The sequence below is a fragment of the Alligator sinensis genome, unplaced genomic scaffold, assembly GCF_000455745.1.
Source record: "Alligator sinensis unplaced genomic scaffold, ASM45574v1 scaffold532_1, whole genome shotgun sequence".
In the NCBI taxonomy this organism is placed as follows: domain Eukaryota; kingdom Metazoa; phylum Chordata; order Crocodylia; family Alligatoridae; genus Alligator; species Alligator sinensis.
The window spans coordinates 90,365-114,524 of NW_005842451.1; the positions used below are offsets into that span (position 1 = coordinate 90,365).

General features: G+C 42.6%; 1 protein-coding gene across 1 annotated transcript in view; it reads right to left on the reverse strand.

Moving 5' to 3' along the window:
- Window positions 1-24,160, reverse strand: part of TYR (tyrosinase) — an 88,076-nt gene that overhangs the window by 61,604 nt on the left and 2,312 nt on the right. Inside the window, exons 2-3 of the mRNA XM_006030556.3 lie at window positions 9,757-9,973; window positions 742-889 (exon numbers count right to left, since the gene is read on the reverse strand). Of these exons, the coding sequence (XP_006030618.1) occupies window positions 742-889; window positions 9,757-9,973 (365 nt within the window). The remainder of the gene's footprint in view (window positions 1-741; window positions 890-9,756; window positions 9,974-24,160) is intronic.

Consider the following 24,160-nt stretch of genomic DNA (forward strand, 5'->3'; position numbering starts at 1 on the left):
GATGGTGGGTTTGTTTGCTTGTTTGCTCTTTCTCCTATTTCTAATGCATACTTCTTCCTCTCCCTCCCTCTCACATTCTATCTCTTCCAGCAAATTGTTCTTGCAATTTTGTTTCTCATTTACATTCTGGGTGCTTATAATTTTATTTATGGGTGATGTATTAGAATTTTCTTCATGAAAGGTGAATTAAAATATATATTTGGAATATGGAAGATTTTTTCAATGTAGTCATAGCAATGTTGACATAAAGTCACATATTTTGGCCCAAACTCTTTAACACTACACATATGTGTATTTCTTATTCAGCATGGAATCACTGAATTATTTTATTTTTGGTAATACATATTAACACATTTCTCAGTTTTTAATACCACATTCAATCTAGTGAATGTTCAGACAAGCATAAAAAGGTGATATAATGTGTCATTTAAATTTACATTTTTCATGAAGTAATGGCAGAATTGACTGGTCGGTCTGAAAGTACCCTTCATTTAGGCATCAAAACAGCAGATCTGTTAGAGTATGGACACGTGGAACCATTTCAAAAGGGGAACATTTCAAAAAGGAAGCAAAATGGTTAGGTGTGGAAAAGCCAGGAATGATAAAATGTAGCAAAACTGCTTCAAATGAAGATTCCAAATGAACAGCTCCAAATATACATGCATCAAAGAAAAGTAAAAGGAAGAATACCTTTATAAATACCCCGAATTAATCACTTTTACAAAGAGGAGTCACACTTACCTGTCAACAAAGGCATGATGAAGTATAAAGATGGGATCATTAGCAGATCCTTGCACTTGAGACATTGAGCCATTCATGTAGATGTGAAGTGCATTATGCAAGCTGCTTTGAGAGATGTTTGATATTGCAGTCCGTGGATCAGCAAAACCTGTATGTGAAGAGTAAATCATATAATGATATGAAGAGGTGCATATTCATTTTTCTACTACAACAGCAGATCAATATTTTATGTATATTCGACCCTAGTATAATGCTAACACTTGAAGAAAGAGCATTAGTACATTCAAAAGGCATAGCAGAGAGGAAATGAGAAGAAACCATATTAAAACTGTAACACCACTAATGCAGCATGTCAGTATATGTACTGCTTAATTGAATTAAAATTGTGATTCTTTGTCCAATGTTTTCGACCCATTGAAAAACATCCTAAAATTCTAGTGTCGTAAGTCTTTATTCATGGTTACTTATTCGTATAGTTTCAGGTCAGTAGGACATACATATGGCAAACCATTTGAACCCTAATATACAAAAAAGAAGATGTCTAACAAATGAACACTAGCTCTAACAAACTCCAGGTAGCTGGTAAAGCACTGAAAATCTGAAGAAAAGTAAATGTATTACCGAAGGTGTAAAAGAGTAGTTCTGGGAATTAGTGTTTTTTTGGTCAAACCATAGGTGGTGGAAGTGGGGGGGGGGGCAACAGTGGGGGGCCCTACTGCCTCCCCAAACATGGGGCAGCAGTAGGGCTGTAAGGCAGCTTGGCTGCGGGCTTCCAGTGGTTACAGCAGAGGTGGGGAGGGAGTGGGTCTCAGGCTGGGGCAGGCACTGCACAACCAGTGGGGTGCAGGACTGAGCCACAAGCAGCTCATCTGGGAGGGCTTGGATCCTTCTGGCATGCACATCCCAGGAGGCATGGGGGCACATGCCTCAGATCTGCACGGTGCAGGGTGGGCTGCTGCTTGCTGTGGGCTGGTGCTGGGGTGGCACCAGGCTCTTCCCGGCAGGGCAAAGCTGAGCCAGGCTGTGCTCAAGGCATACAGCGGTGGCACTGGGAGCAGGGATATGGGGGAGGGCTGCAACCACCCCAGAATTTACCATAGCCTCCACTCCCAGTGCCACTACCGCCCACCCCAAGTGCAGCCCTAGCCCAGATCCTCACTGCTGGGAAAAGCGCAACACCACCCAGCCCCAGCCTGCAGCTGCAGCTCGCCCTGCCCCATGCAGACTCGGAGGCACATGCCCCCCATGCCTCCTGGGGTGCACATAGCAGCAAGAGCCATGCCCCCCAGATGAGCTGCTTGTGGCTCAGTCCCACAGACTGCATGGGAGAGCAACAGCACCAGGGCTCAGAGGCATGGCCACAAGCCCACTCCAGCACACTGCTGCTGCTCGCCCAAAAGTCTGTGGCAGCTTTGCCGCTTTTGCCTCAGGAAACCATGCCAGCCAATGTCTGGCAATGCCCCCGCCCCTGCCACTGCAGCAGTAAGTCGGGAGTGCCAGGTGGACCCTGGCTCAGGTCTCTGCCGGTAGGACAGGGAGGGGGAAATTAAATCCCTCTCTGGCCAGTTCACTTGGGGCTACTGCTGGGGCTGGCCACGCTCCCGTCGCTGGAGCAGCAAGCAAAGAAATGCCTAGCAGGTCAGTGCTGATGGCACAGAGTTGGGGGGGGGGGGATAAAGCTCTTACCTACCCCCTTAGGGGGACCGGCATCTGGCCATGCCCCCTTCCCTGACCACCCTGCTTGGGCTAGGGAGCAGAGGGGCATGGCCAGATCTGCTCCAGTGGAGCAGAGAGCACAGCCCTGCCCAGGGCTGCAGAGCATGCTGGGATGCTGGGGGGTGTCTGGTTTAACTTAAACCAGGAAGGGGTCAGGCACAGAAGTTCCATAAACCAGTTTTATTTCAATCAGTTAAGTCTGATACTACATTCAAGCAGGGTTATCTCAAACTGGTTTCAGCCACTTTGAAACTGGTTTATGTGCATTGAACTTATGTTCTGTTACAGGTTTAAACCAGTTTCAGCTCACTTAAACCAGTTTATGTGTAACTTCTGTCCTTAGCCCAGAGTTTCAGGACCCTTCCTTTGATGAGTTTCATTCTGTTTTCCTAGTGCCCAGCTGTCCAGTATATCAAGACCCTTTTGAATTCTAATCCTATCTTGAAAATCCTTTCAGTTTTGTGTCAAAAGAAAAAAAAAAACTTCTTTTGAGTAGGATTGGATGAATTAGGACATGTTTTCCTCCTCGTATCACCTCAATTCCAATTAAATATTAGTATGAATAAGTGTGTATTATTGCTTAACTGTTATTAGCAAAAGTTCCACTTAATTAGGACACATTTCAACCAGTATCAAGGAGTTAGGCAATGTTTACTCATGTGTTTAAAAGCTGTGAAACTCTACACTGTCTTTTCAATAGGAAAAACAGACAATAAAAATTAAAGGCAGTGAAGGTCTATTGTTATTGATTTATTTCCACTGTTGTTGTGGGGTAAATTGGTAATCTTGAATTACAGTAAATCTCAATTGTCTTTGGAAGGGAAAGCTTATTGATCATGAAGAGCTAGAAATAACCATTAAGAGATAGCTCTTGTACCACTGAGGTCAATGGGAGTTTTGCCATTGATTTAAATGGGAGCAGAACCAAATGCTTCAGGGACCATGACTCTAACTCCGTGGGCATGTATACAAATGCCTATTAATGCGATGCAATAAACTCCAGTGCTTATTGCACTGGAGTTTATTGGTCTCAGATGCACATTTACACATGTACCCATGATTGCAGCTTGTTGAGCTGGATCAAAGAACCCCCAGCTGGTGCAGCATCTATCTGGAGGGTCACCTTGCCAGCCCAGAGCTGTTCCCCCCTGGCTCAATGTGCTGCAGAGGGGTGGCTGGGGCATGAGGGTGCTTCAGCATGGGACTAGCTGGCAGGCAGCCCTTGCACTAAAGTACCTTCATGCCCCTACCAGCTGAGGCTGTATCTACACATGTGCTTCTGTGGAGTTTTTTACTCTGCAGCAGGGCAGTTCTTGTATTTACAAGTACTATTGTACAGTGGAGTAAATTAGGTTACTCCAGCCTAACAGGGGCACACATGTAGATGCACAATGTTTACTGCTGGCATCTATATGAGATGCTGACTGTGCAGTAGCCCGTGATTACTGTGTAGTAGCATTGCATGGCAGGAAGCATGATGCGACACTAGTGTGCAGTAATCATGAGCTACTGTATAGTCAGCGTCACAAAAAAGCTGTTCCTTCGTGCGACTGTTCAGTAACTTTGGTCACTGAGCTGTCATTTAGTACTTGTCACCGAGCTGTCATTTAGACTGTGCAGTAACGACGTGGCCACTGTGCAGCTAGTCTACTGCACGGTAAACATCTTATGTAGATGCACCCCACGGTCACTCATACAACTGTAAATCAAGGTCCATTTTCAGTGAGGTTGAATTGACTTAACTAGAGCCATGCCAGCATACACTAACTGAGGATCTCGCCCCAAATTCATGGTGGCTGGAGCTGATAGTGCCAGCTATGGTTAAACTGGCCTGACACATTCTATTATCTTCTATATAATATTTCATCTTCATAAAACATTCAGCTGCATGAAGCATGTGTCATTTAGTAAATGGTATTTAATTACATGAACTACAGGTTCCACAGTCTAGCAGAAGAGATCACAAAGCTTCATGCAACCAGTCAAGCACAGAGCTTTAAAAATTAAGTGCAAGTCAAGTAGTGTTTTCCTTCACTGCTTTCCATTTGCCACTGAATTGATTGCTCCAAGTGTATCTGCTAGATTTCAGGGAGAATTCAGAGTGTTGATAATATTATCAGCATTAATTACTGCAGTACTGGAGCAAATGCCCCATATATCTGGATTGTTTTGGTGAATTGTTAAACATCTGTGACATCCTGTCACTTCATGTCAGTAATCTGTTTCACTGTTTTCTAATGTGGAACTGCAGTTATTAAATACAATTAATCTCACACTTTTTTTCGAGTCAAGCGTTATGGATAAGTTAAATGCTGACACTTGAAAGACCAAATGACGCATTTTGTGCTGCATGCCTGTATCTCATTCACTACAATGGGAGCCGCATTCGTACATGTGGTGATGATTTTGGAAGTAGGAAGAATTCCTCACATTAGAGAATCCCACAACCAGATTTTCTTCTTTTTAAATGCATAGGAGTGTAGGTCTGGGTGGGGCCTCTTGAACCATCAGAACCAGTATCCTGTATTCTCAAGCTATGATTTGTCCCAGCGATCCACAGAATTGTCCAATCCGCCTCTTCTTTGCACACACACCAAAGTCAGAAAACACTGTATGAAGAGGCACCCCATTCCCTGCCCACAGAATATGCTAAAATAAATAGATGCACAGAATATGTTAGATTAATTTGTGATCAAAGTGTCTGGGAAGAGGATCATATCCTACAGAGGAAGACAAAACAACCCATGGTCCATGCCAGTCTACCTGAGGGAAAAAAAATCGTCCTTCAATTCTGGCAGTCAGTTTGACCTTGAGTGTATAAGCAAGAACTTCCAGTCAGGTACCTGAAGGGGTCCTAACATGAATGCCGTGTGCCCCTGAAGGCTGGGGGGGGTGGGGCACGGCGAGCTCCTGCACGTGGTGGCAGCGATTTTGGCAGTGGGACCATGGCAGCAGCAAGTGGAGAGTTCCCACAGGTGGCCGCAGCGCTGTCGGTGGTGGGGGGGTGGAGGTGGCGAGTGCCGACCAGTGGTTGGCAGCCACCTGCAGATGTTGCTGGCAGTGTTAGCAGCAGCCAATGGCGATTGTAGACCACTGTTTTCACAGGGGGTGCACCACCACACTCAGGGGTTGCACAGGGGGTACATGTGCATCTGCGTGCACCCCCTATGTGTCACCAATGGGTCCTAAATATGGGTTAGGAGCAGCAGCACGTGCAAGCCACCTCTAGCTATGGTCAATGAGCGTTGCTTAAGAGGAATGCAAAACAAAGAAGAAAAGAACTTCCTGCAGACACCTAGCAGAAGTCCAGAACACAGGAATTATTGCACAAAATCGTAGCAATATCTTTAGAGTCATATTTTCAGCTGGTTATCAAAGTCTATGACTCTATGTGAGTTTCAGTGATGAATCCTACATCATTTAAAGCTAATACACTAATGCTGGAATGAGAAGCTGCAACGACCACAGACCTATGGAACTACTGTCAAAGCGTCATGGTTGTCTACCTAACTTCCATAAAACTTCACTATGAGCCAGCAGTCTCTCTGTAATGTGCTTGAGAAATGACACTCCTGGGTGTGACAACAGGCTGTGATTGTACAGCCTGAACTCATCTCATCATTCTGAATTTGGCCCACCCTTGACCTGAGGAGGAGGCAAGAATGAAGTCTTTGTTAGAGCTGTCCAGAATTTTTTTGTCAGAACAATTATCTGTTGGAGGTTACAAGTAATTTTCTATGAAAAATTGTTTTGTTTTTCTATGAAAAATATTGGAAATTCATTTTTGGTGAAATTTGCAATTTGGAATTTTAAAATGTCATGTTTTATTTTCATTACCTTTTTTCTGACACTTGCATACTAGTAATTCATATGATGGCAGGTTAAGTTATGATACAACTTGTTCTACCTTGATTTGTTATGTCAGGAAATAATAATACAAAAAGAATAGAAGTAATATAAAATGACTTAGTACAAAATAAAACTTTCCACAATGGAATCTTTTTTGATTTATAATATTGGGGGAAGTTTTAGAAAAAATATTTTTATGAACTGGAATGGTTTCAAAGTGTTTCAGTTTCTCATAAAATGGAAATGTCAAGCTTCAGCGCTCTCTACTCTATAAAGTGTTGGATAAAAAGCACAGCAGCACGACCAAAGCCAGCATGTATATTGAACAAAGAGCTTTTAACCCTTATTCAGGTCTCATATGATGTATGATGCTTAACAGGGAGGTTTTTATTCTATATCCTCTGTGTACAGACTTCTATATCTACTATAGTCCAGGGCATTTCCTCAGCAGAACCCATACACACAAAATCTCTTTAAAGCTTTTGCCTGTTTCAAGAGGCACTATGCAACCTGCCAGTGACTGACTGTATTTTTTAACTCAAATGGATGGGCATTACAGGGGAAGAATGAACAATTTGTGTTCTTAGGTCCTTTAGGTTGTGGCTTTATTAAAGGTTGACCTTTGTTTTGTTCATTTCTTTTGTGACCAGTTGGATTAGGCTACTCTTAACTAACAGAGATTTTTCTCACAGTCTTAATAGGTTTCTTTTTTACTTGGTTAATAGAATGTAGCTTATGGAGCTAGTTACTGTATGGAATAGTGAAAATATAGCATTGGGATATTGAAAATATAGCATATAGCAAATATGCTCTAATATAGCATTTTCCAAAGAAGGGATGTTGGTGTTGTTCCTCCCATCTCATAGAAAAGGTAAGTGGAGCATGACAAAGCAAAGTAACTTACCTAAAGTCACAGTAAAAAGGATAGCAATAGAATCTTGGGCCCCTATGTCCCAGTCCCATATATGATCTATCTGACTACATGAAGACAGGGTTCCTCTACAGCACCATTGGACTGGTATTTATCTTATGTTGGCATAAATCAAGAGTAGTTCCACTGGAGTTCATAAGCTTGATCCTGCACTTCTACTCATATAAGCCTGGAGTAACCCCACTGATCTTAACAGATTTACACAAATGGAAATCAGCATCTGGTCCTGTTATGCTGTAATAAATTGTTAAATATATTATACTGTTATATTTTACATACATTTAGAATTGGGCTTAAAGCATTTTGGCTCAGGGATGTCAGCAGATGTCATGAAGTTAAACGTGTATCCAGTAACACAACAGCAGTCATGACTGCTCAGTGTTATGCAGACTGGCAATTAGAGATTTGGTATCTGTACACAACTTAAAATTAATCCAGCCGGATTCTGACTGGGTGCAACAGCTTGCCAAACTCATGCACATACACATAGGGTGCATCTATATGTGCACACTTACTGTGCAGTAATTTAGGTTACTGTGGAATGCCTGAAAATTACTGCACAGTACAGGTGCATGTCTATATGTGCATGCCTGTACCATGGCGTGCACAGTAACTATGGTGACTTATGCTGACTTGGGCATAAATTTGCTACCTGCATGATGCGGGTAGTAAATATACACTCAAGTGGTTACTGTAGTAATGCACATGTAGTTGCATTACTGTGCAGTAACACTGTGTGTATGGACCGACTTGGGAGTAACTTTACTCCCAAGTTGGTCCACATACAGCATTACTGCTCTGTAAAGCCTACACAGGTAGACACCATCTTAAAAACTGTTTGCTGTGTAGTAAATGCTTATGTAGAAATGCCCATAGACTTGCATAGTGATCAGCTATATCTACCATACATTAAAGGAAGAAGTTGCAGCAAAAGGCATCCAAAGTCCCATCCTTTGTGAAGCTACATGCCTACTGTGCTATATGAGAGCAGATGCTATCTCTTTCAAAAATATAAGCAGACTCTTAGATCAAATGGACAAGGGTGAGTACAGAATTCAGCACATTAACTTGCAGAGTATAAGTTGGAAGTAGCTTAAATTACTGTGATGTTAACTGATATCACAGGAGAATAGGATCTAGTGACTTAGTGTTGGAGAATAATAGAGATCAGACTGATGCTTACATAGTATCCCTCAGGAATGTCAAGAAACTTGAAGCATGAAGAATTCTATCTAATGACCTATGTGCATATACAGGGCATGCAGCATTTCTGATTAACAAACTATACACTCTTTTCTAAAAAACCAGCCTTTTATTTTGCTGATATTTATTTCTCTTAATGTTTTAACTTGTGTTACAAAAAGAGAGCTTAAATATCCCATTGAACAGAGGGAGGTAGTTAGCAATCTCTACTCTGTCTTTGCCTAACTGCTGAAGTTGACATTGAATCAGATCCATGGGTTTGAGACCAGATATGCTATAAATGCAATTATGGTACTGGCTTTGTCTTTTCTCAATATTTGTTGAGTTTTTTATGTAATGCTAATGCTTATTTGTACCCACTATCTCTTCCCTTATACTGGAAGAATATTTTTAATGCATTAAAAATATACATGGAGGTAGCAAAATAATACAAAAATAAGGTCTTTTGCTAATTAAATAAATAGCATTTTATGTGCAAGAAGATTAGGGATGTGGAGACATGTAGAAAGCCAGCAGGAAGAACTCATTGCTAGGATTCATAGATGCATTGCATCTAACACCAAAGCATTTTTCAGAACTGTGGACAAAGATCTGTCAGAGGTTAACCTAACCTCTCTAAATTTTTTAAACATCTTGTTCTGACCATTTCAGGAGACACCATATTGATATAGATGGACCTTGGATCTGATCCACTATCCCACTCAGGTGTTCTGAGAGAGGTACTTAACTATGGTATCTGAAGTCAGGCAAAAGGCAGGGTACATATGCACCTGATAGACTAACTAAAGAAACTATATATAGAGCATAAGCTTTCATGAAATCAAGCTCACTTCATCAGATGTTGACCGATCCCTATGTTTTTTTTCATCAACTCTGGAACAAATGTGCCTTCCAGTTCCTTGAATTGGTTGCTTGGGAGCTCCCATCAACTGTTACGATACAACTGTTACATCTATGTGGTCCTGCAGCTATAAAAGTGAGCTAAATGCATTAACTTTTAACTCTGAATGAAAAAAAGTTGCAAAAGTTTTTTCTGCACTTGTATTGGCACAGAAGAATGTAGATGTAATAGTTGCCATGTAACAGCTTACATTGGTGCCCTATGATAATGATAAAATTGTTGTATCTGTACATACCTATCTTTAACAAAGTTGTAGCAAGATGATTGTACTTATCCTAGCAAAAAGTATGGCATCATAGTGTTTATCAATTCCACTCTAACAAATTGGTAAAAGGTACCTATAGTTTATACAGCTCTAGCGCTGAGAAATCTTATTCTCTATATAGAAATGTCATAGTAGAGGAAAACATGTTACCTTCCAACGTGTTTCTGAAGCTGAAATTGGCCAATTTATCCATGGACCCAGATTCGTACTGAGTCAGGCTTAAACAAAATTCAACTTCAGCTGAAGAAGGGAGCCTAGGAGTCCTTGTTTTATCATGGTTACCAGGATTTCGAAGTATAGGCCCTTCATTGGTGGCATTGCATAAAGCCCGCTGGCTGTTGTACTCTTCTGATTGGCTGCAGATTACCTGTGTAAAATATATTCTATTAGTACTGATGTCTTTGTTACAAAGATAAAATAAAAACTGTTGTACCTTTAAGAATGGGTCCTTTGACCTGTTAAAACCAGTGCAGCAAAGGCAAATGTGGTAGGTCCTGTGTAAGAAAAGATGTTGATGCTAATTTCATAATTGCAGAAATATGACATATATTAATATGACACATGCATTTAACATACTTAATAGTGATGCACATTTAACAGGTATCCTTGTCACATGATTTGGGCAGAGATTCAGTCTTCACTTACCCCCACGCAATTTCAGTAGGCTAAATTCACCACTATGACCACAGAGCGCCCCAGTCCCAGAGACATGAATAGAGCTTTCTGTTTAAGCCATTCGTTTAGAACCTTGTTATTCTGGCAACTCTGTGACCCTTGGCAACTCTGTATTTCAGCACAGAGGGGTGATTCTAGCAACTGGCTTTAATTTGTAAGAGGTAAGTGGAAATGACTGGTTTTGTGTTTGGAATAGTTGTTTGAAGACATCTTCTCTGTGCTTGGAGCCTAAGGCCGCATCTCTTAGTTCTGACAAGTCCCTACAGCTAAGAGTTGAGAGAGCACCACAAGTGGTCTGCAAATAAGGGAAAGAGCACCATCTTTCATCTGAAATGATCTCTGCTTTGGGTTCTGGTACACATGATGGGGGTTGCATTCTATGCTCACAGAATTGAAATGGTGAGTTTTTAATTGAAACTAACCCTTTCAATTTAGGGGTTTCCGTCACTGTTATGGCGAGGATGTAGTTTAGTTTGCAACAATGCAAACTCACTTTAAACTCCTCAACCTCCTGCATGTGTACATTGTGACACCATTAAGCTGCACAAAGTGACATTTTCATCATGTGTACATGGTAATGGCATCACATGTACAAGCGCCCTATGTGCCCAAATGACACATAGCTGCGCAACTGTAAATTCTGGCCTTAAAGAAATCATTTTGCCCTTCTGGTTATGTCTATTCTGTCTCCCCTGGTTTTGACAGAGGGCATCTCTCAGGCATGTCTCACCTTACTTTTACACACCAAACCCTGGAATACACTGGCAAAGCCACTCTGGGGAAACTCCACGCATCTGGGGCATAGGACATTTGGGTTGGAGATTTGAAAGAACTTTCTATCTATGAGGATGGTCAAGTATTGGGACAAGCTGCCAATACAGGCTGTGGAGTCTCCATCCTTTGAAATTTCAAGAGTAGGTTGGGCAGACACTTGGATGGGATGGTTTAGTCAGGAATGATCCTGTCCTGAGCAGGGGGCTGGACTAGGTGATCAATCACATGAGGTTCCTTCCAGCCCTACTCTCCTACGATTCTGTGATCCTAAAATACATCAGCAATGCAGATCTTAAAAGTGATCGGATGGGCTGTCCTATAACAGGTTTACCACTGCGTTTCTGGATTTGGTAAGTGAACAGGAGCCCACAAGCAGGGAATGCTTGAGAGCCATCTTCCCTGGAAATGCTGCAGACACAGTATAGACATTGTATCTAATCTATTCTTCTCCAGCTAGTACATGAACTAGTAGCAGCACCTTACCTGACTGGGCTGTGGTGAGAGTGAGCATACTGGAGCTTGAGATGTGCACCATGGCACACTGTGGGCTGGGTTTTTTTATTATTTATTTTTTCATAATGTGCTTTGTGACTAGTGTGTGAGGGGGTCAGAATGAATGATCTTGTGATCCCTCTGGACAATGGTTATTGGCAAATACAGGTTACTGGACTTGAGGGTCTAGAAAGCACTTTCCATTCCTATAGTCCTGTCTCCCTAAAGTGCTCTCTCCTTTTTTCTTCCAGCACCCAAATAAGCTGTCAGGATATAAATTGTTACAGCACCTCCATTTTGCTTGCCTTCATTAAGACTGAAGGCAGGGTATGATCATCATGTTTATCTGGCATACCTTTCCTGCAGCAATGTTTGCACGTACAACTCTATAGGTCGGGATTGGCAACCTAGAGCCGCAGGCTTGATTCAGTCCGTGAATAGACTGGATCCGGGCTGCGGCAGCTTAGGAAATCAAGAGCATGTTCCAGTCACAGCAACATAGGCCTATTGCTTTCTTGCTTCAGTGTATTCACTCTGCTGTGGCAGGAGAGGCATCCCCAGGGTCCAAGTGCCTGCTATTTTCAGGCTATTTCCTTTGCAGTATCTGATGATTACTGGGAACCACAGGGGTGTGGCTGGCAAAGGAGGCTGGGTTGCAAGCAGTGGTCTAGGTACTAATAATTGGGATTTAGAATTTCCTGAGATCTCAGAAAAAATCCAGGCCTTTCAGAAGTAATCAAAGGTGGGATGGAGTAGACAGCAGGGGCTTCTGGTGACTATGGGCATGTCTACACATACAAAAGTGGTATGGTGGGTTTACTCCAGGCAGGCATCTACATGTTCAGGGATGCAGAAGCAGATTTGTTGCTCATGGCTTACCCCGGACAACCCTGCACCAGCCCCCTGCCACTGTCAGGGGGAGCTGGAGGCTCTGGCTGCAGCAGCCTGTGGCTGATGGCCATCTTGAAAAGGCAGCCTCCCATAGTACTCCCAGGCCACCTGCTTTCCTGGCCCAGAGCAACATGTAGAGCATGGTGGCAGCACACAGTAGCTCTGTTTCCTCAGCCTCTGCCTGCCGCAACGTGGCTGCTCCAGCTCCAGGCCCCAGCAGCAATGTTCACTGCCCCAGACTCCTGATTGTCAACCTGCTCACCCTGATGGCCTGACATGGGAACCGCTACCTGACCCAGGTCAGTCTTAGCCCTAGCAACACCCCTGCACAGTGCAGCCACCTGGCCTGGCCCATCACACTGTCCCAGGCCTCCTGACAACATGCTGCTACAGCCCAGACCCCATGCTGCCACCTGGACCCCAGCAGAGATGCTAATGATGTGCTCCTAGATGCCACAACCACGGTCATCTATGTGCTCATGGGCCTCCAGACCCATTGCCTCTGAGCCTGCTGGGCCAGCCAGGACTGGTGGCTGCATGTTGTCCAGACCACTTGGGGTGATAAGCAGTGGCTGGAGCCCTTTCGCACAACCCAGGCCACCTTCCAGGACCTCCATGAGCAGCTCTGCCTGCACCTGGAGTTACGGGACACCACCATGTACCGGCCACTCCCCATGAACATCTGGCTGGCTATTGCCCTGCTCAAGCTGGCCACATCCACAAGCCTCTATTATGTCAGCCACCGCTTCAGCATGGGCAAGGTGACCACAGGGGAGGACATCCTGGAGGTGTGCGGCATCCTCCAAGACATGCTGGGGTACATCATGCATGACCCCCTGCAAATTTACTTGTCATTAGAGCAAATTACTGCGAGTAAGCATCTACACATGTAGATGGTGATAGTTACTGTATAGTAATTTGCTCTAATCATGAGTAAGCTATCTGGTGTAGATGCACCCTATGATAGTGCTCTAGCAGATCAGAATTGAGGTATGTGGTGAGCAGTGTGGAAAGAAATATGGGATCATTTTCCAGTATGTACAACCTGGAGAGAAAATTCTCAGCACAAGTTATTCCAAGAATTAGAAGGAACGAGTAAAGCCTTAAAAGAATAAATATCAGGAGCCACTACAAAAGTCCCCTGCTTTCAAAAATGTAAGAAGTGTCTCTTACATATCAGACCTAGGAGCCGCTACTCTTTCAATTAGGCAAGGTCCTTTTATTTAGTCTTTTAATCCTGTAGAATATATGAATCTGCTTGATAACAGAAAGGTCACATGCTGGTAGACAACAATACGATTTAGTGGAGTCAGTAAATATAGGGGATGCTAAGAATATCTTCTTGGCAAAATATAAAATGTAAAAAAGATAAATGTTATTTAGGTCTTACCTAAGGAGTGAATAGGACACACAATGGGTGTGTCTACACGAGAGAATTCTGTACAGTTGTTACTGTGCATATATTTACTATTTGTATTAGCAAGTACTAAATAGTACTTGTAGTAGCCTAACAATACTGTGCAGTAGAGAATTAGCATTGTCTATGCTGTGATGTGCTACTGTGACATATTTTTGGCTACTACATAGTTAGTGTCTCATGTAGACATGACCAGTATATATTATCTTTAAAAAACAATTGTCATCCAAACCTGTTGACTATTCAGTCTTAATTATTACAATGCAGTCATGCATGATTGTATTTTTTTTCCCCACAGGACCTCTGACACTTTCAGGATACAAGAGGTTTCTAACACAAGCAAACAGATTTAAGGTTATGTGGTCAACTGCAAAGCAGGTATTTTCTGATTTTTTCAATTGCTTCACTTTGCAGATAAATAACATTGTTTGTAATATAGGGCAGTTGATTTTGGCTTTGGTTTTGGCATTTTATATAAAGTGTATGTATATGCACATGCATGTATACACACAATAAGCCCAGCACATAGAGGTCACCCTCATTTACATCAGCTAAAGACTGAGGAGCAGAATTAGTCTTCAGTTATTCCAATATGATATCACTAGGCCAAATTCAGTGCTACTAATGAAACTAGTCACAAGTCCATACATGTGCATGGGATTTACCTTAGATTCTTACCTCCCATTTTTGCTTCTGGTGTCAAAAATAGGAAGTCCAACAAATAAAATGTGTAAAAAAACCCCAATAGAAGTGAAAGTCCTGAATCTTCCAGTAAGGGACTGCATATACTGGGGACTCAAAATCAGGCTGATACACCTTTATACTCCACATCTCAAAATGAGACATCTGGCCCTGGAGGATCCCTGATGGCAAAATATGCAGCTCTTAGACATTAGAGTTGCTGTTACCATTGTATCTAATGGTGCATTGCACCAATCATGATTTGGGCTCCATTATACAAAACTTTGTACAAATTTGTAATAAAAGTCCTTTACCCAAAGAACTTTCTATTTAAATAGACAGAATAAATAGAAAATGGGAATGTTAACACCATCTTCCTCTGATTTTACTAACATGCAGAGAGATTAAAATGCCCTACCCACATTGAAAAGATGGTGGCAGTGTTAAGAATACCACCCCCATTTTTTGAGTCCCTATCCATGAACCATGAGACCATCCCTGTCTTGTTTTCAGGAAACAGCAAAACTCCTCAAGCAAGGTTCTTGTGGGTGATATCTTTTACTGGATAAACAAGGTATCATCCACAAGACTTCTTGCCTTTCATACATTACTTCAATACTAGCAAAGCTCCTCAGATAATTTCATCCTTGCCTGTCCCTTCCATTAATTGCAATTTGGCTTAGCAGTCTGTTAAGTTTTCTTGGGAGGCTATTGGAAAGAGAGAGATGTATTATCCTGCAATGAGCTCCAAGTAAGCAGAACCCAAGAGTTGGCTAGAATCCCAATGCAGGCAAGAAACTCTGCAGGAGACAGTTTGCACAGAGCATCCTTGAGAACCAGGATGGAGAAGAGTGAGAGGGAAACAGTCAATGAGAAGCAGCGAACACTGAAATGTAGAACATGGACATCTTCATTAGTGTTACCTCTTTTGACTGAGTGTTTAGATAAAAAAATTGGTCTCTTGCAGGTTGTTCCATTTATGAGGAGAGATTGATGGTGGAGCCAAGGTTTTGATGCAGTTCTCTGTATTTACAAACTCCACATTTCCCCAATAAAGCAGTAATCAAGCAAGCAAAAAATTGTTCCAAGTTCATTTTCTGATCAAAAGCAAGCTTGCACTCTCTTTCTCTCCCTCTCTCTCTGTCACAAGTGTTCTCAGGGCCACAATGTCAGTGTTTGTTTGGACTATGTCGGTGGGCCCCCCTGCTTTTCTCACTTCTACAATTTGCTCTTTTTTGAGTAAAAAAGATTGATATATGCCCTACCCTCTTCCTAGACCTAATACCTACATTTGCTATATCAGTCCTCAGAATGACCTTTAGCCGGCATGTTGTTAGCTTCTGTTTGCCTGGCTACTTGGGTCTGGGATTTGCACAGAGATCCCTGCTGTTTTATCTCTTACAGAACAAAGGGGTATTTTACTGCTCATTTAGTCTGACTAGATTTAACCCATTTTCAATTATCTATTTGTTATTATTATAAATAGATAAAGTATCAAGTACTTCAACCTGCCTCTCAACCAAGCTGTCATTAATCGTCTGGTGATGTATCTGTATCACTTTAGAGATTAGACGGTATAAGAAATTGGATGACTCTAGGTCAGTACATTCTAATATAAAAGAATGAAATGAAAATGGGCATCAGTTAATCTGGCTGTAATACTACACAGGGTGGGGGTGTCTAAACAAGATGTTAACTGCACAGTAGCTTAATAACACTGCACAGTAGCGTGCCAGGCAAAAACCTGTGCTAATCCACTACTGCACAGTAGTATTAGGCTAGTGTGCTGTTAACAACTGAAGAAACCCATATGCCAATGCTATTGTGCATTAGCACAAATTATTGCACATTGATTTAGTACTTGATTATCCAAGTACTAAATTTAATGTGCAGTAAGTATGGTGCATTAATGAATGTGTAGACACACCCAGGATGTGTTTCTAAAACGTTATGCTCTAGCTCAGCGCTACTCAACCCCTTTTTAGAGTACACAAGCTTTTTAAAAATCTCTGGGATGATCTTGTGAATCATGTGTAGTTGTTGGCACCTCTAACAGTGCAAATATTGCACAGCACCCTTTGGCACCCTTAAAAAGATCTCATAGCACCCCAAGGTACTGCAGGAGCGTGGGTGAGAGTCAGTGCTCTAGCCCAAGCCAGTTCATATATCTGATGCAATGTTACTGATTTTCTTCAGCTAACATTATTTAAGAGGTCAGGTCAGACTGATCAGAATGGTTCCTTCTGACCTTAAAGTCCTGTTACCTCTCTCTCTTTTAATTCAGGACATGCCCTCTGTTAGACATCACACTATTAATGTCACTTTTGGAAAAAACCCTGCAATATCTTTATAGGTTTTCCTTGAAAAATACTTACTATTAGAACCAATCTGAGGACTTGAACTTCAGTGTGTGTAAATCGTGTAGCTCCACTGAAATTCTTCTGTGTGGCAATATTAATATAAGGAGTTTAAAGGTGAGCTGCCAGTAGATGGTGCCCAAGAACATGCAGCCTAGCTCCTGGGTTTCCTGGACCAATAAAACTGTGCGCCCTGTAAATGGGTTCCTTTGCCCAGCTCTACAACATCTGTCAACTCAATTCAGTTCAAGTTAGAAAGCAGTTTGTAAAATTTGTCAGCTTTCCTGCTAACTCGCCTTATTGCAAAGGTAGAAATCTTTGGCTTGTTTATTCTGCTGCTGGGCAGACTGACCCCTTTACCCAATAGCAGGAGAGGAGCCCTAGGCAAAATTCTGTCTTCTCTTAGGTTTTTGCAAATTGCTTATATTCTTAAATGCAACTGTTTCAATCTTTAATGCCAGCATTCGTCTTAATAATGCCTCAGTATAAAATCAATGTGAGTGGTGAGCATCTTGTGCTTATACAATCTTTGCTTTGATGTTTACGTTAAAAGTGATGAATACTTTCTTTACTACTAGAGAAGCTATCTAACTCCATTGTGATCCATATACCAAAGGGACAATAAACTAAAGTCCGAATTATATGCGCAGTGTACAGCTGAGACTCACAGTTCTTTCACTACCCCTCTCTTGTTCCCAGTGGATACTACTGTATGATGCTTCTCTATCCGATGTATATTGCTGCCTCTCCCCTCCAGGCCAGTAGCCATCGTGTTAGATGAAGGGAGCCAAGGACTCCATGTATAAAGGACAGCACCAAGGGAAAGCTAAGTGGCACTGAGTCATCACCACATGGATATATTTATATTATTCACAGGCTGGGTGGTACTATATGAAGCTGTGTGGTTGTTTGATGGAGCTATCACTGGGCACTGTAATTTTGGTGTTAGACATAGTCTAACACACCAAACTCCCAACTTTACACTCCAAAATTTAGGTCCTCCAAGCCATCCTCTACAGCTACCTTTAAATCTGAGAAATTATTCTGGTGGGCATGTGTACAAACACTCAGATCCTGATACCACCCTCTAACATGAAAGATCTTTTATTTAGTGACTTATATCTTTATGAATCCATACCACTGTTTTATACCTATTGCTGTTAACCTAGCAACAGTGGTCCAAACACTGCTTCCTGCTACACCAATGTAAGTGCAGAATAACTTCAATGAAGCCAGTTGAATAACTTTGGGCTAACAACTGTTTAGCCAGGATGAGAATCTGGCTCCCTGTTGGCACTGTCTTTCTATGCAGTCAGTCTTGCACATAGATCCTAATCTCCACAAAAGAATAGACATTGGCTCATTTCTGTATGGCATGTAGATTTTAATGTCTTTGTAACACACAATATTTTAAAACATTTTATTTTCATATTCTAAAATGTTGGTTAAGAAGGTAATAAGGGCACTAATTCTGGTGACCACCTCATTGTCAGATGCTTGCTCACACACAAAAATTAGCATAGTCTTGTCAAGATTTTTTTTTCTTTTTCTTTCACAAATGAGCCCATAAAGCACATATTGCCATCAACTAACTCTGAGTTGCAAACTGAAAAGGAAACAATTTTTTGAGAGGTGGGTACCTGTGACCATATGGTGGCTGCTAAAGCTGTGTAGTGGAATGTGGGGCACATCTGATGAATTACCCAAGCCTCAGATGCTAAAGCCCATTCTCCTAAATAATTAAACAAATAAAACCAAAAACTCTTTCAGCATTTGATGGAAGGGTTCCTCTCTCCTCTCTCTCTCCTGATTTGCATAAGATTGCATAACCTGGTATGGTATTCACAAGTGTCATTATTTAAGACAGATACATTTGAATGTTGTACTAAAACCATTATACACAAATGTATTAATGTATAAGAAAGAGTCTAAGAAACAATAATCCTGACAGCTTGGGTAGTGACAACAGAAGCAGAAGGCAGAAGTTTCATTAAACGTGAGAAAAACGTGGACAGATCATTCACTCTATTAAGAGGTAAGAGCAGCCTGCTGAAGAAATAAGTAAAGGGGGGAGCTCAAATTTCACCATGTATTCATTGGTATCCATGTTGCCATAGCAACGTCTCAGCAGAATAAAGTATTTTCTCCTTTCTTTAGAAAAATAGATGCTGTGCTACAAATAGGCACTTTGCATTTTTAAAACAAATCCATAATAACCCCTTGAGCCTGCCTCTGTGTCTGAATAGTCCCAGTGTAGCAGTCATTATATTCTATTTTGAAAGAGCATTTGGGATTTTAAAATAATAATTAAAAATACACTGTCCTTTTAAAGTAATTTTAAAACTATTTCTCTGATTCTTACTTCCATTTTGATTATCTTTTCCTTAATGGCTCCACTGTGCTCTAACTATTCTCTCCCCCACTTCCATGTATTAGTATCTCCTTTCCTATATGGCTGGTAGTACTTTGGCAATCAGCACACACTGCAGCAGATGTATGGCTGCCTTCTCGCTGAAGCTAAGACTATTGTGGTTACCTTTCAGTATTACACAGCTGGTTTCCGATGTCTTCTTGTATCAGGTAAGTTGACTTCAGAGTTATTCCATTATAATTAGAAGTGAAATTTATCTTAGAGGCTACTATAGGAATAGCAGGCTGAGCTACACTGTCACCACATGCTCCAGAACTGGAAATGGAGTGTAAGGGGTATATCCAATAATGCATTCAAGCATGGAATCCAGAACCCAGATTGAGATGTCCCAGTTCCCTCCACACAGTCTGCAGTCATGTACCTCAGAAATGCAGTCCAAGAAAACTGCACACTGAGTAGGGAGCTGCCAAGAGCTAGCCAAGAGGAAATACTGATGTATCTGATGTGACATGGATGCGTCAGAAGTTCTGTGCTACTCCAGAGTGCCTGTTTCAGGGCTACAAGTGAGGCACGTCCATTCATTTAGAAACCACAGACTGAATTCCTCTCCTGTGGGCAGGTATCTTGAAAATGTATATTTGTTTTCAAGAATGATTCCAGGTTACTCTCTCCCGTAAAGAGCAGTCAGTTGAAAAAGGAGGCAGTAGTACCATATTTTGAACAACAGAGTGATCAGGCTATCATTACTCTGAGTATGTGCATTAGTGAAGTCATGCCTCCATAAAGGAAGAGATCCATAGGTCAAGATGCTAGAATGACGTAAGGAGGAGGATGACCCTTTAGCTTCTTACCGAGGGCATTCATCTGGGAGAACTAGTCTTACACTGAAGTCTCCTAGGACTATTTCTGTAGTTTGCATTAGACAGTCATTGGATAAAATCCAGAAACAACCTTGGGACAGGGACTACTTCCACCATCTGTGTTGTTGTTTTTTTAAAGAATAGTCACAACAACATCTTGTGGAGAGCACATAACTTTGGGTGGGTGGTAGGTATGGAGAACACTTCATGGGTCAGGTTCCTAAGGGGATTCATAGATGCTAGGGTCGGAAGGGACCTCAATAGATCATCGAGTCCGACCCCCTGCATAGGCAGGAAAGAGGGCTGGGTTCAGATGACCCCAGCCAGATGCCTATCTAACCTCCTCTTGAAGACCCCCAGGGTAGGGGAGAGCACCACCTCCCTTGGGATCCCATTCCAGACTTTGGCCACTCTAACTGCGAGTAAGTTCTTCCTAATGTCCAGTCTAAATCTGCTCTCTGCTAGCTTATGGCCATTATTTCTTGTGACCCCCAGGGGTGCATTGGTGAATAGAGCCTCACCAATTCCCTTCTGCACCCCCATGATGAATTTATAGGCAGCCACAAGGTCGCCTCTCAACCTTCTCTTGCGGAGGCTGAAGACGTCCAGGTGCCCTAGTCTCGTCTCGTAGGGCTTGGCCCACAAGCCCTTAACCATACGAGTGGCCCTTCTCTGGACCCTCTCCAGGTTATCCACATCCCTCTTGAAGTGTGGTGCCCTAAACTGGATGCAGTATTCCAACTGTGGTCTGACCAGTGCCTGATAGAGGGGAAGTATCACCTCCTTGGCTCTGTTTGTCATGTATCTGCTGATGCATGATAAAGTGCAGTTAGCTTTGCTGATGACTTCGTCACACTGACGACTCATGTTCATCTTGGAGTCCACTAGGACTCCAGGATCCCTTTCTGCTTCCATGCTGCCAAGCAGCTCATTCCCTAGGCAGTAGGTATGCTGGACATTTTTCCTCCCTAGGTGCAGCACTTCGCATTTCTCCTTGTTAAATCGCATTCTATTGTTTTCTGCCCATTTGTCCAACCTGTCCAGGTCTGCCTGTAGTTGTTCCCTGCCCTCCGGTGTGTCCACTTCTCCCCAGTTTTGTATCATCCACAAACTTGGACAGAGTACACTTCACTCCTTCATCCAAGTCACTGATGAAGACATTGAAGAGTATTGGTTCAAGGACCGAGCCTTGTGGGACCCCACTGCCCATGCCCTTCCAGGTCGATACCTACCCATCCACCACCACTCTCTGGGTATGACCCTCTAGCCAATTTGCCACCCACCGGACTGTGTAGTCATCCAAGTCACAGCCTCTTAATTTGTTCACCAGTATGGGGTGGAATACCATATCGAAGGCCTTCCTGAAGTCTAAGTAAACAATGTCTACCCCTATTCCTGTGTCCACGTATTTTGTAACCTGGTCATAAAAAGAGACTAGATTAGTCAGGCATGATCTACCTGCTACGAACCCGTGCTGGTTTCCCCTCAGCACAATGTTTCCTGCTGGGCTCTCAAATATATGAGCCTTAATCTTTTCAAAGACTTTGCCAAGGATGGAGGTGAGACTGGCTGGCCTGTAGTTGCCTGGATCCTCCTTCCTCCCCCCAGTGGCTGTGCAATGACATCAGCCAGTGCCTTCAGTACTCTCGGATGGAGCTCATCCAGGCCTGCCGACTTAAACGCATCCAGTCCTTCCAGTCCTTCCAAGTGACTTTGCGCTCATTGAGGAGTTCAGCCTTGTCCCCCCTGTCCGTCACCAATTGCTTTTGCCCATTCAGTAGTGGTCCTATACCAACCTGGGCCTTCCTTTTACTCCCTATATATCTGAAAAACAGGATTAGATGGATTAAATATCCATTGCTGAGAGTCTAGATCCAGATCCACCCTAGAGCTCAGCAATCATACTAGGACAGTCCTAGGCAAGCTTAAGGATAGCATTATAGACAGCTAGTTGACTCCTTAGTCAAAGGGTGAGAAATTTTACAGACATTCAGCTCCCCAGAGTAAGTTATGGCGCTTCCCAGGAAGTGCCATGAGTTACAGTGACCTTCTCCCTCTCAACCCAATGATACTTGCTGTTGGGTCCAGGGGGCTGAGGAATCAAGCTCCAGTTAGCCCTGCCCCTCCCCACCACCCAGTTCCAGTTCTGTCTTCAGAATGGGAGGGGAGGGAGCTCAGTCTGGGGTTTGCCCAGCCTGTTGTGCTGCGGGGTGGGGTAGGTGAATTGGAGCCCCCCCACCACAGGGGGGCTCCAGTCCCACCCTCTAGCAATGGTGGGGCAAACCCCAGATGGAAATCCCTTTCTTTCCTTCTCCCCCTCCCATCCTGAAGATAGCATTGGGAACAGTGCACGCTGACAGAAGTTAATGAAGGCGCTGCATTTTGGAGTGCCTTCATCTGAATCCTCATGTATGAAGGTTCAGATTGTCGCGTGCTCAGGCACTTTTAAAGTGCTCTGTAGCCATGCTTTTCTGTAAGAGCATGGGTGTAGAGTGTTTTCAAGGGGCCAATTGCACCACAAATGTAACTTCTGTCTGTGTCCTAAGTGTAGCACAGCAGGTGAGCAATGCTTTTTGAATTGTAATTTTAGACTTAGGCAATTGAGTCCTGCCTAAGTCCTGTCTTAAACATGAAAGTTCTTTACTGAATCTAGTCCTAAGTCAAGAGAGTACTACATAGAAGGAAAATACAAGAGGAGTATCAGAGTTCAAAGTTATGTACAGAGCTAGTTTGAAAACTGGTCAACTGCAAACTTTTTCAAAAGCACCTGAATGTCTTAAGCATTCAAATCAGATTCTCCAAAGTGATTCAAGAGGCTTTTGAGAATGACATGTAGGTGCTTTCTGAAAATTTTACCCCCAGAACGAACATCTTTTAAAAATCCTGCAGTTTTCCAAACTTTTGTGACGTACTCATGTAAAGACTTTGATTGGCTTCACATAAAGGCTTTGATTGGCTTCACTTGCATTGTGAAAGCTTTGCATCATTTACCAAATGGCTCAATGAAAGCCACCCTGAAATGCTGACTTATAAAATCCCACTGATTTTTAAATCTGTTGTACTATCAGAGCACTTTCATCATAGGGAATCTATGAGAAGCTAGATTGAATGATCGTGTCTGAGAAGATAAGCAAAGCATAACAAACCTGACTGTTTCCACTCCTGACCTCCTTAACACATAGTACCTCGTAGGAAACATGCATGCTTGTGAAAAGAAAAAGAAACTTGCTAATTCCCTGTTAATACCTGTACCCTTCTATTATTGACTTGCCATCCAATCTGATAGGTATGAGAGGCCTGATTCTAGCTTCACTTACACTAATTTTACCATGGTATCATGGTATCTCTACACTTCTTTCATTGCTCTTCATTGAAACCAGTGTGAAGCCAGAATCAGCCCCAACATATATTATGCAGTAGCATAACTAGGGCAGGAAAAGGAAGTGCCAAACCTGGGCACTGATGTAGAGGGGCTGCCTGAATTGTGGTCTCCAGGGAGCCCCACCACAGGAGCAGCTAAATGCTACAGCAGAAACAGGCAAAGCATGCAGACACTGCACCTCAAAAGCAACAGTTGGGGGCTGTGATACCTCTGGAGTCTCTGGAGCAGGTAAGATGACAACTATTCCCCTGTCCCCCCCCCCGTGTTGTCCAGCCCAGACTGCAAAACTTTCTAGTTATGACTCTGCAGTGAAATACTGGCTCCACTGAAGTCAATAGCAAAATTCCTATTGATTTCACTGGGGCCAGGATATCATTTCTATGCTTAAATGCCATTTTCGTGTATAGATCTTTAGAAATAAGGATTAGATTCTGCAGGGATCTGCTAGTCTCATTTTGTCAGAATGAACAAATTGCATTGTGTAGTAAATAACTTTCTGTTTGTGCTTGTTTTGTAGGTTGGACCAATTTTTGCACTGAAATGGTATGCAGCTGGACTTTCACCTAAATCAGCAGAGTTACTCTGGTTTTACCCTGCAGCCAATGAAAGATGCCATAAGCTCAAAATAAAGAGCCAGATGCTACAATCTGGGTA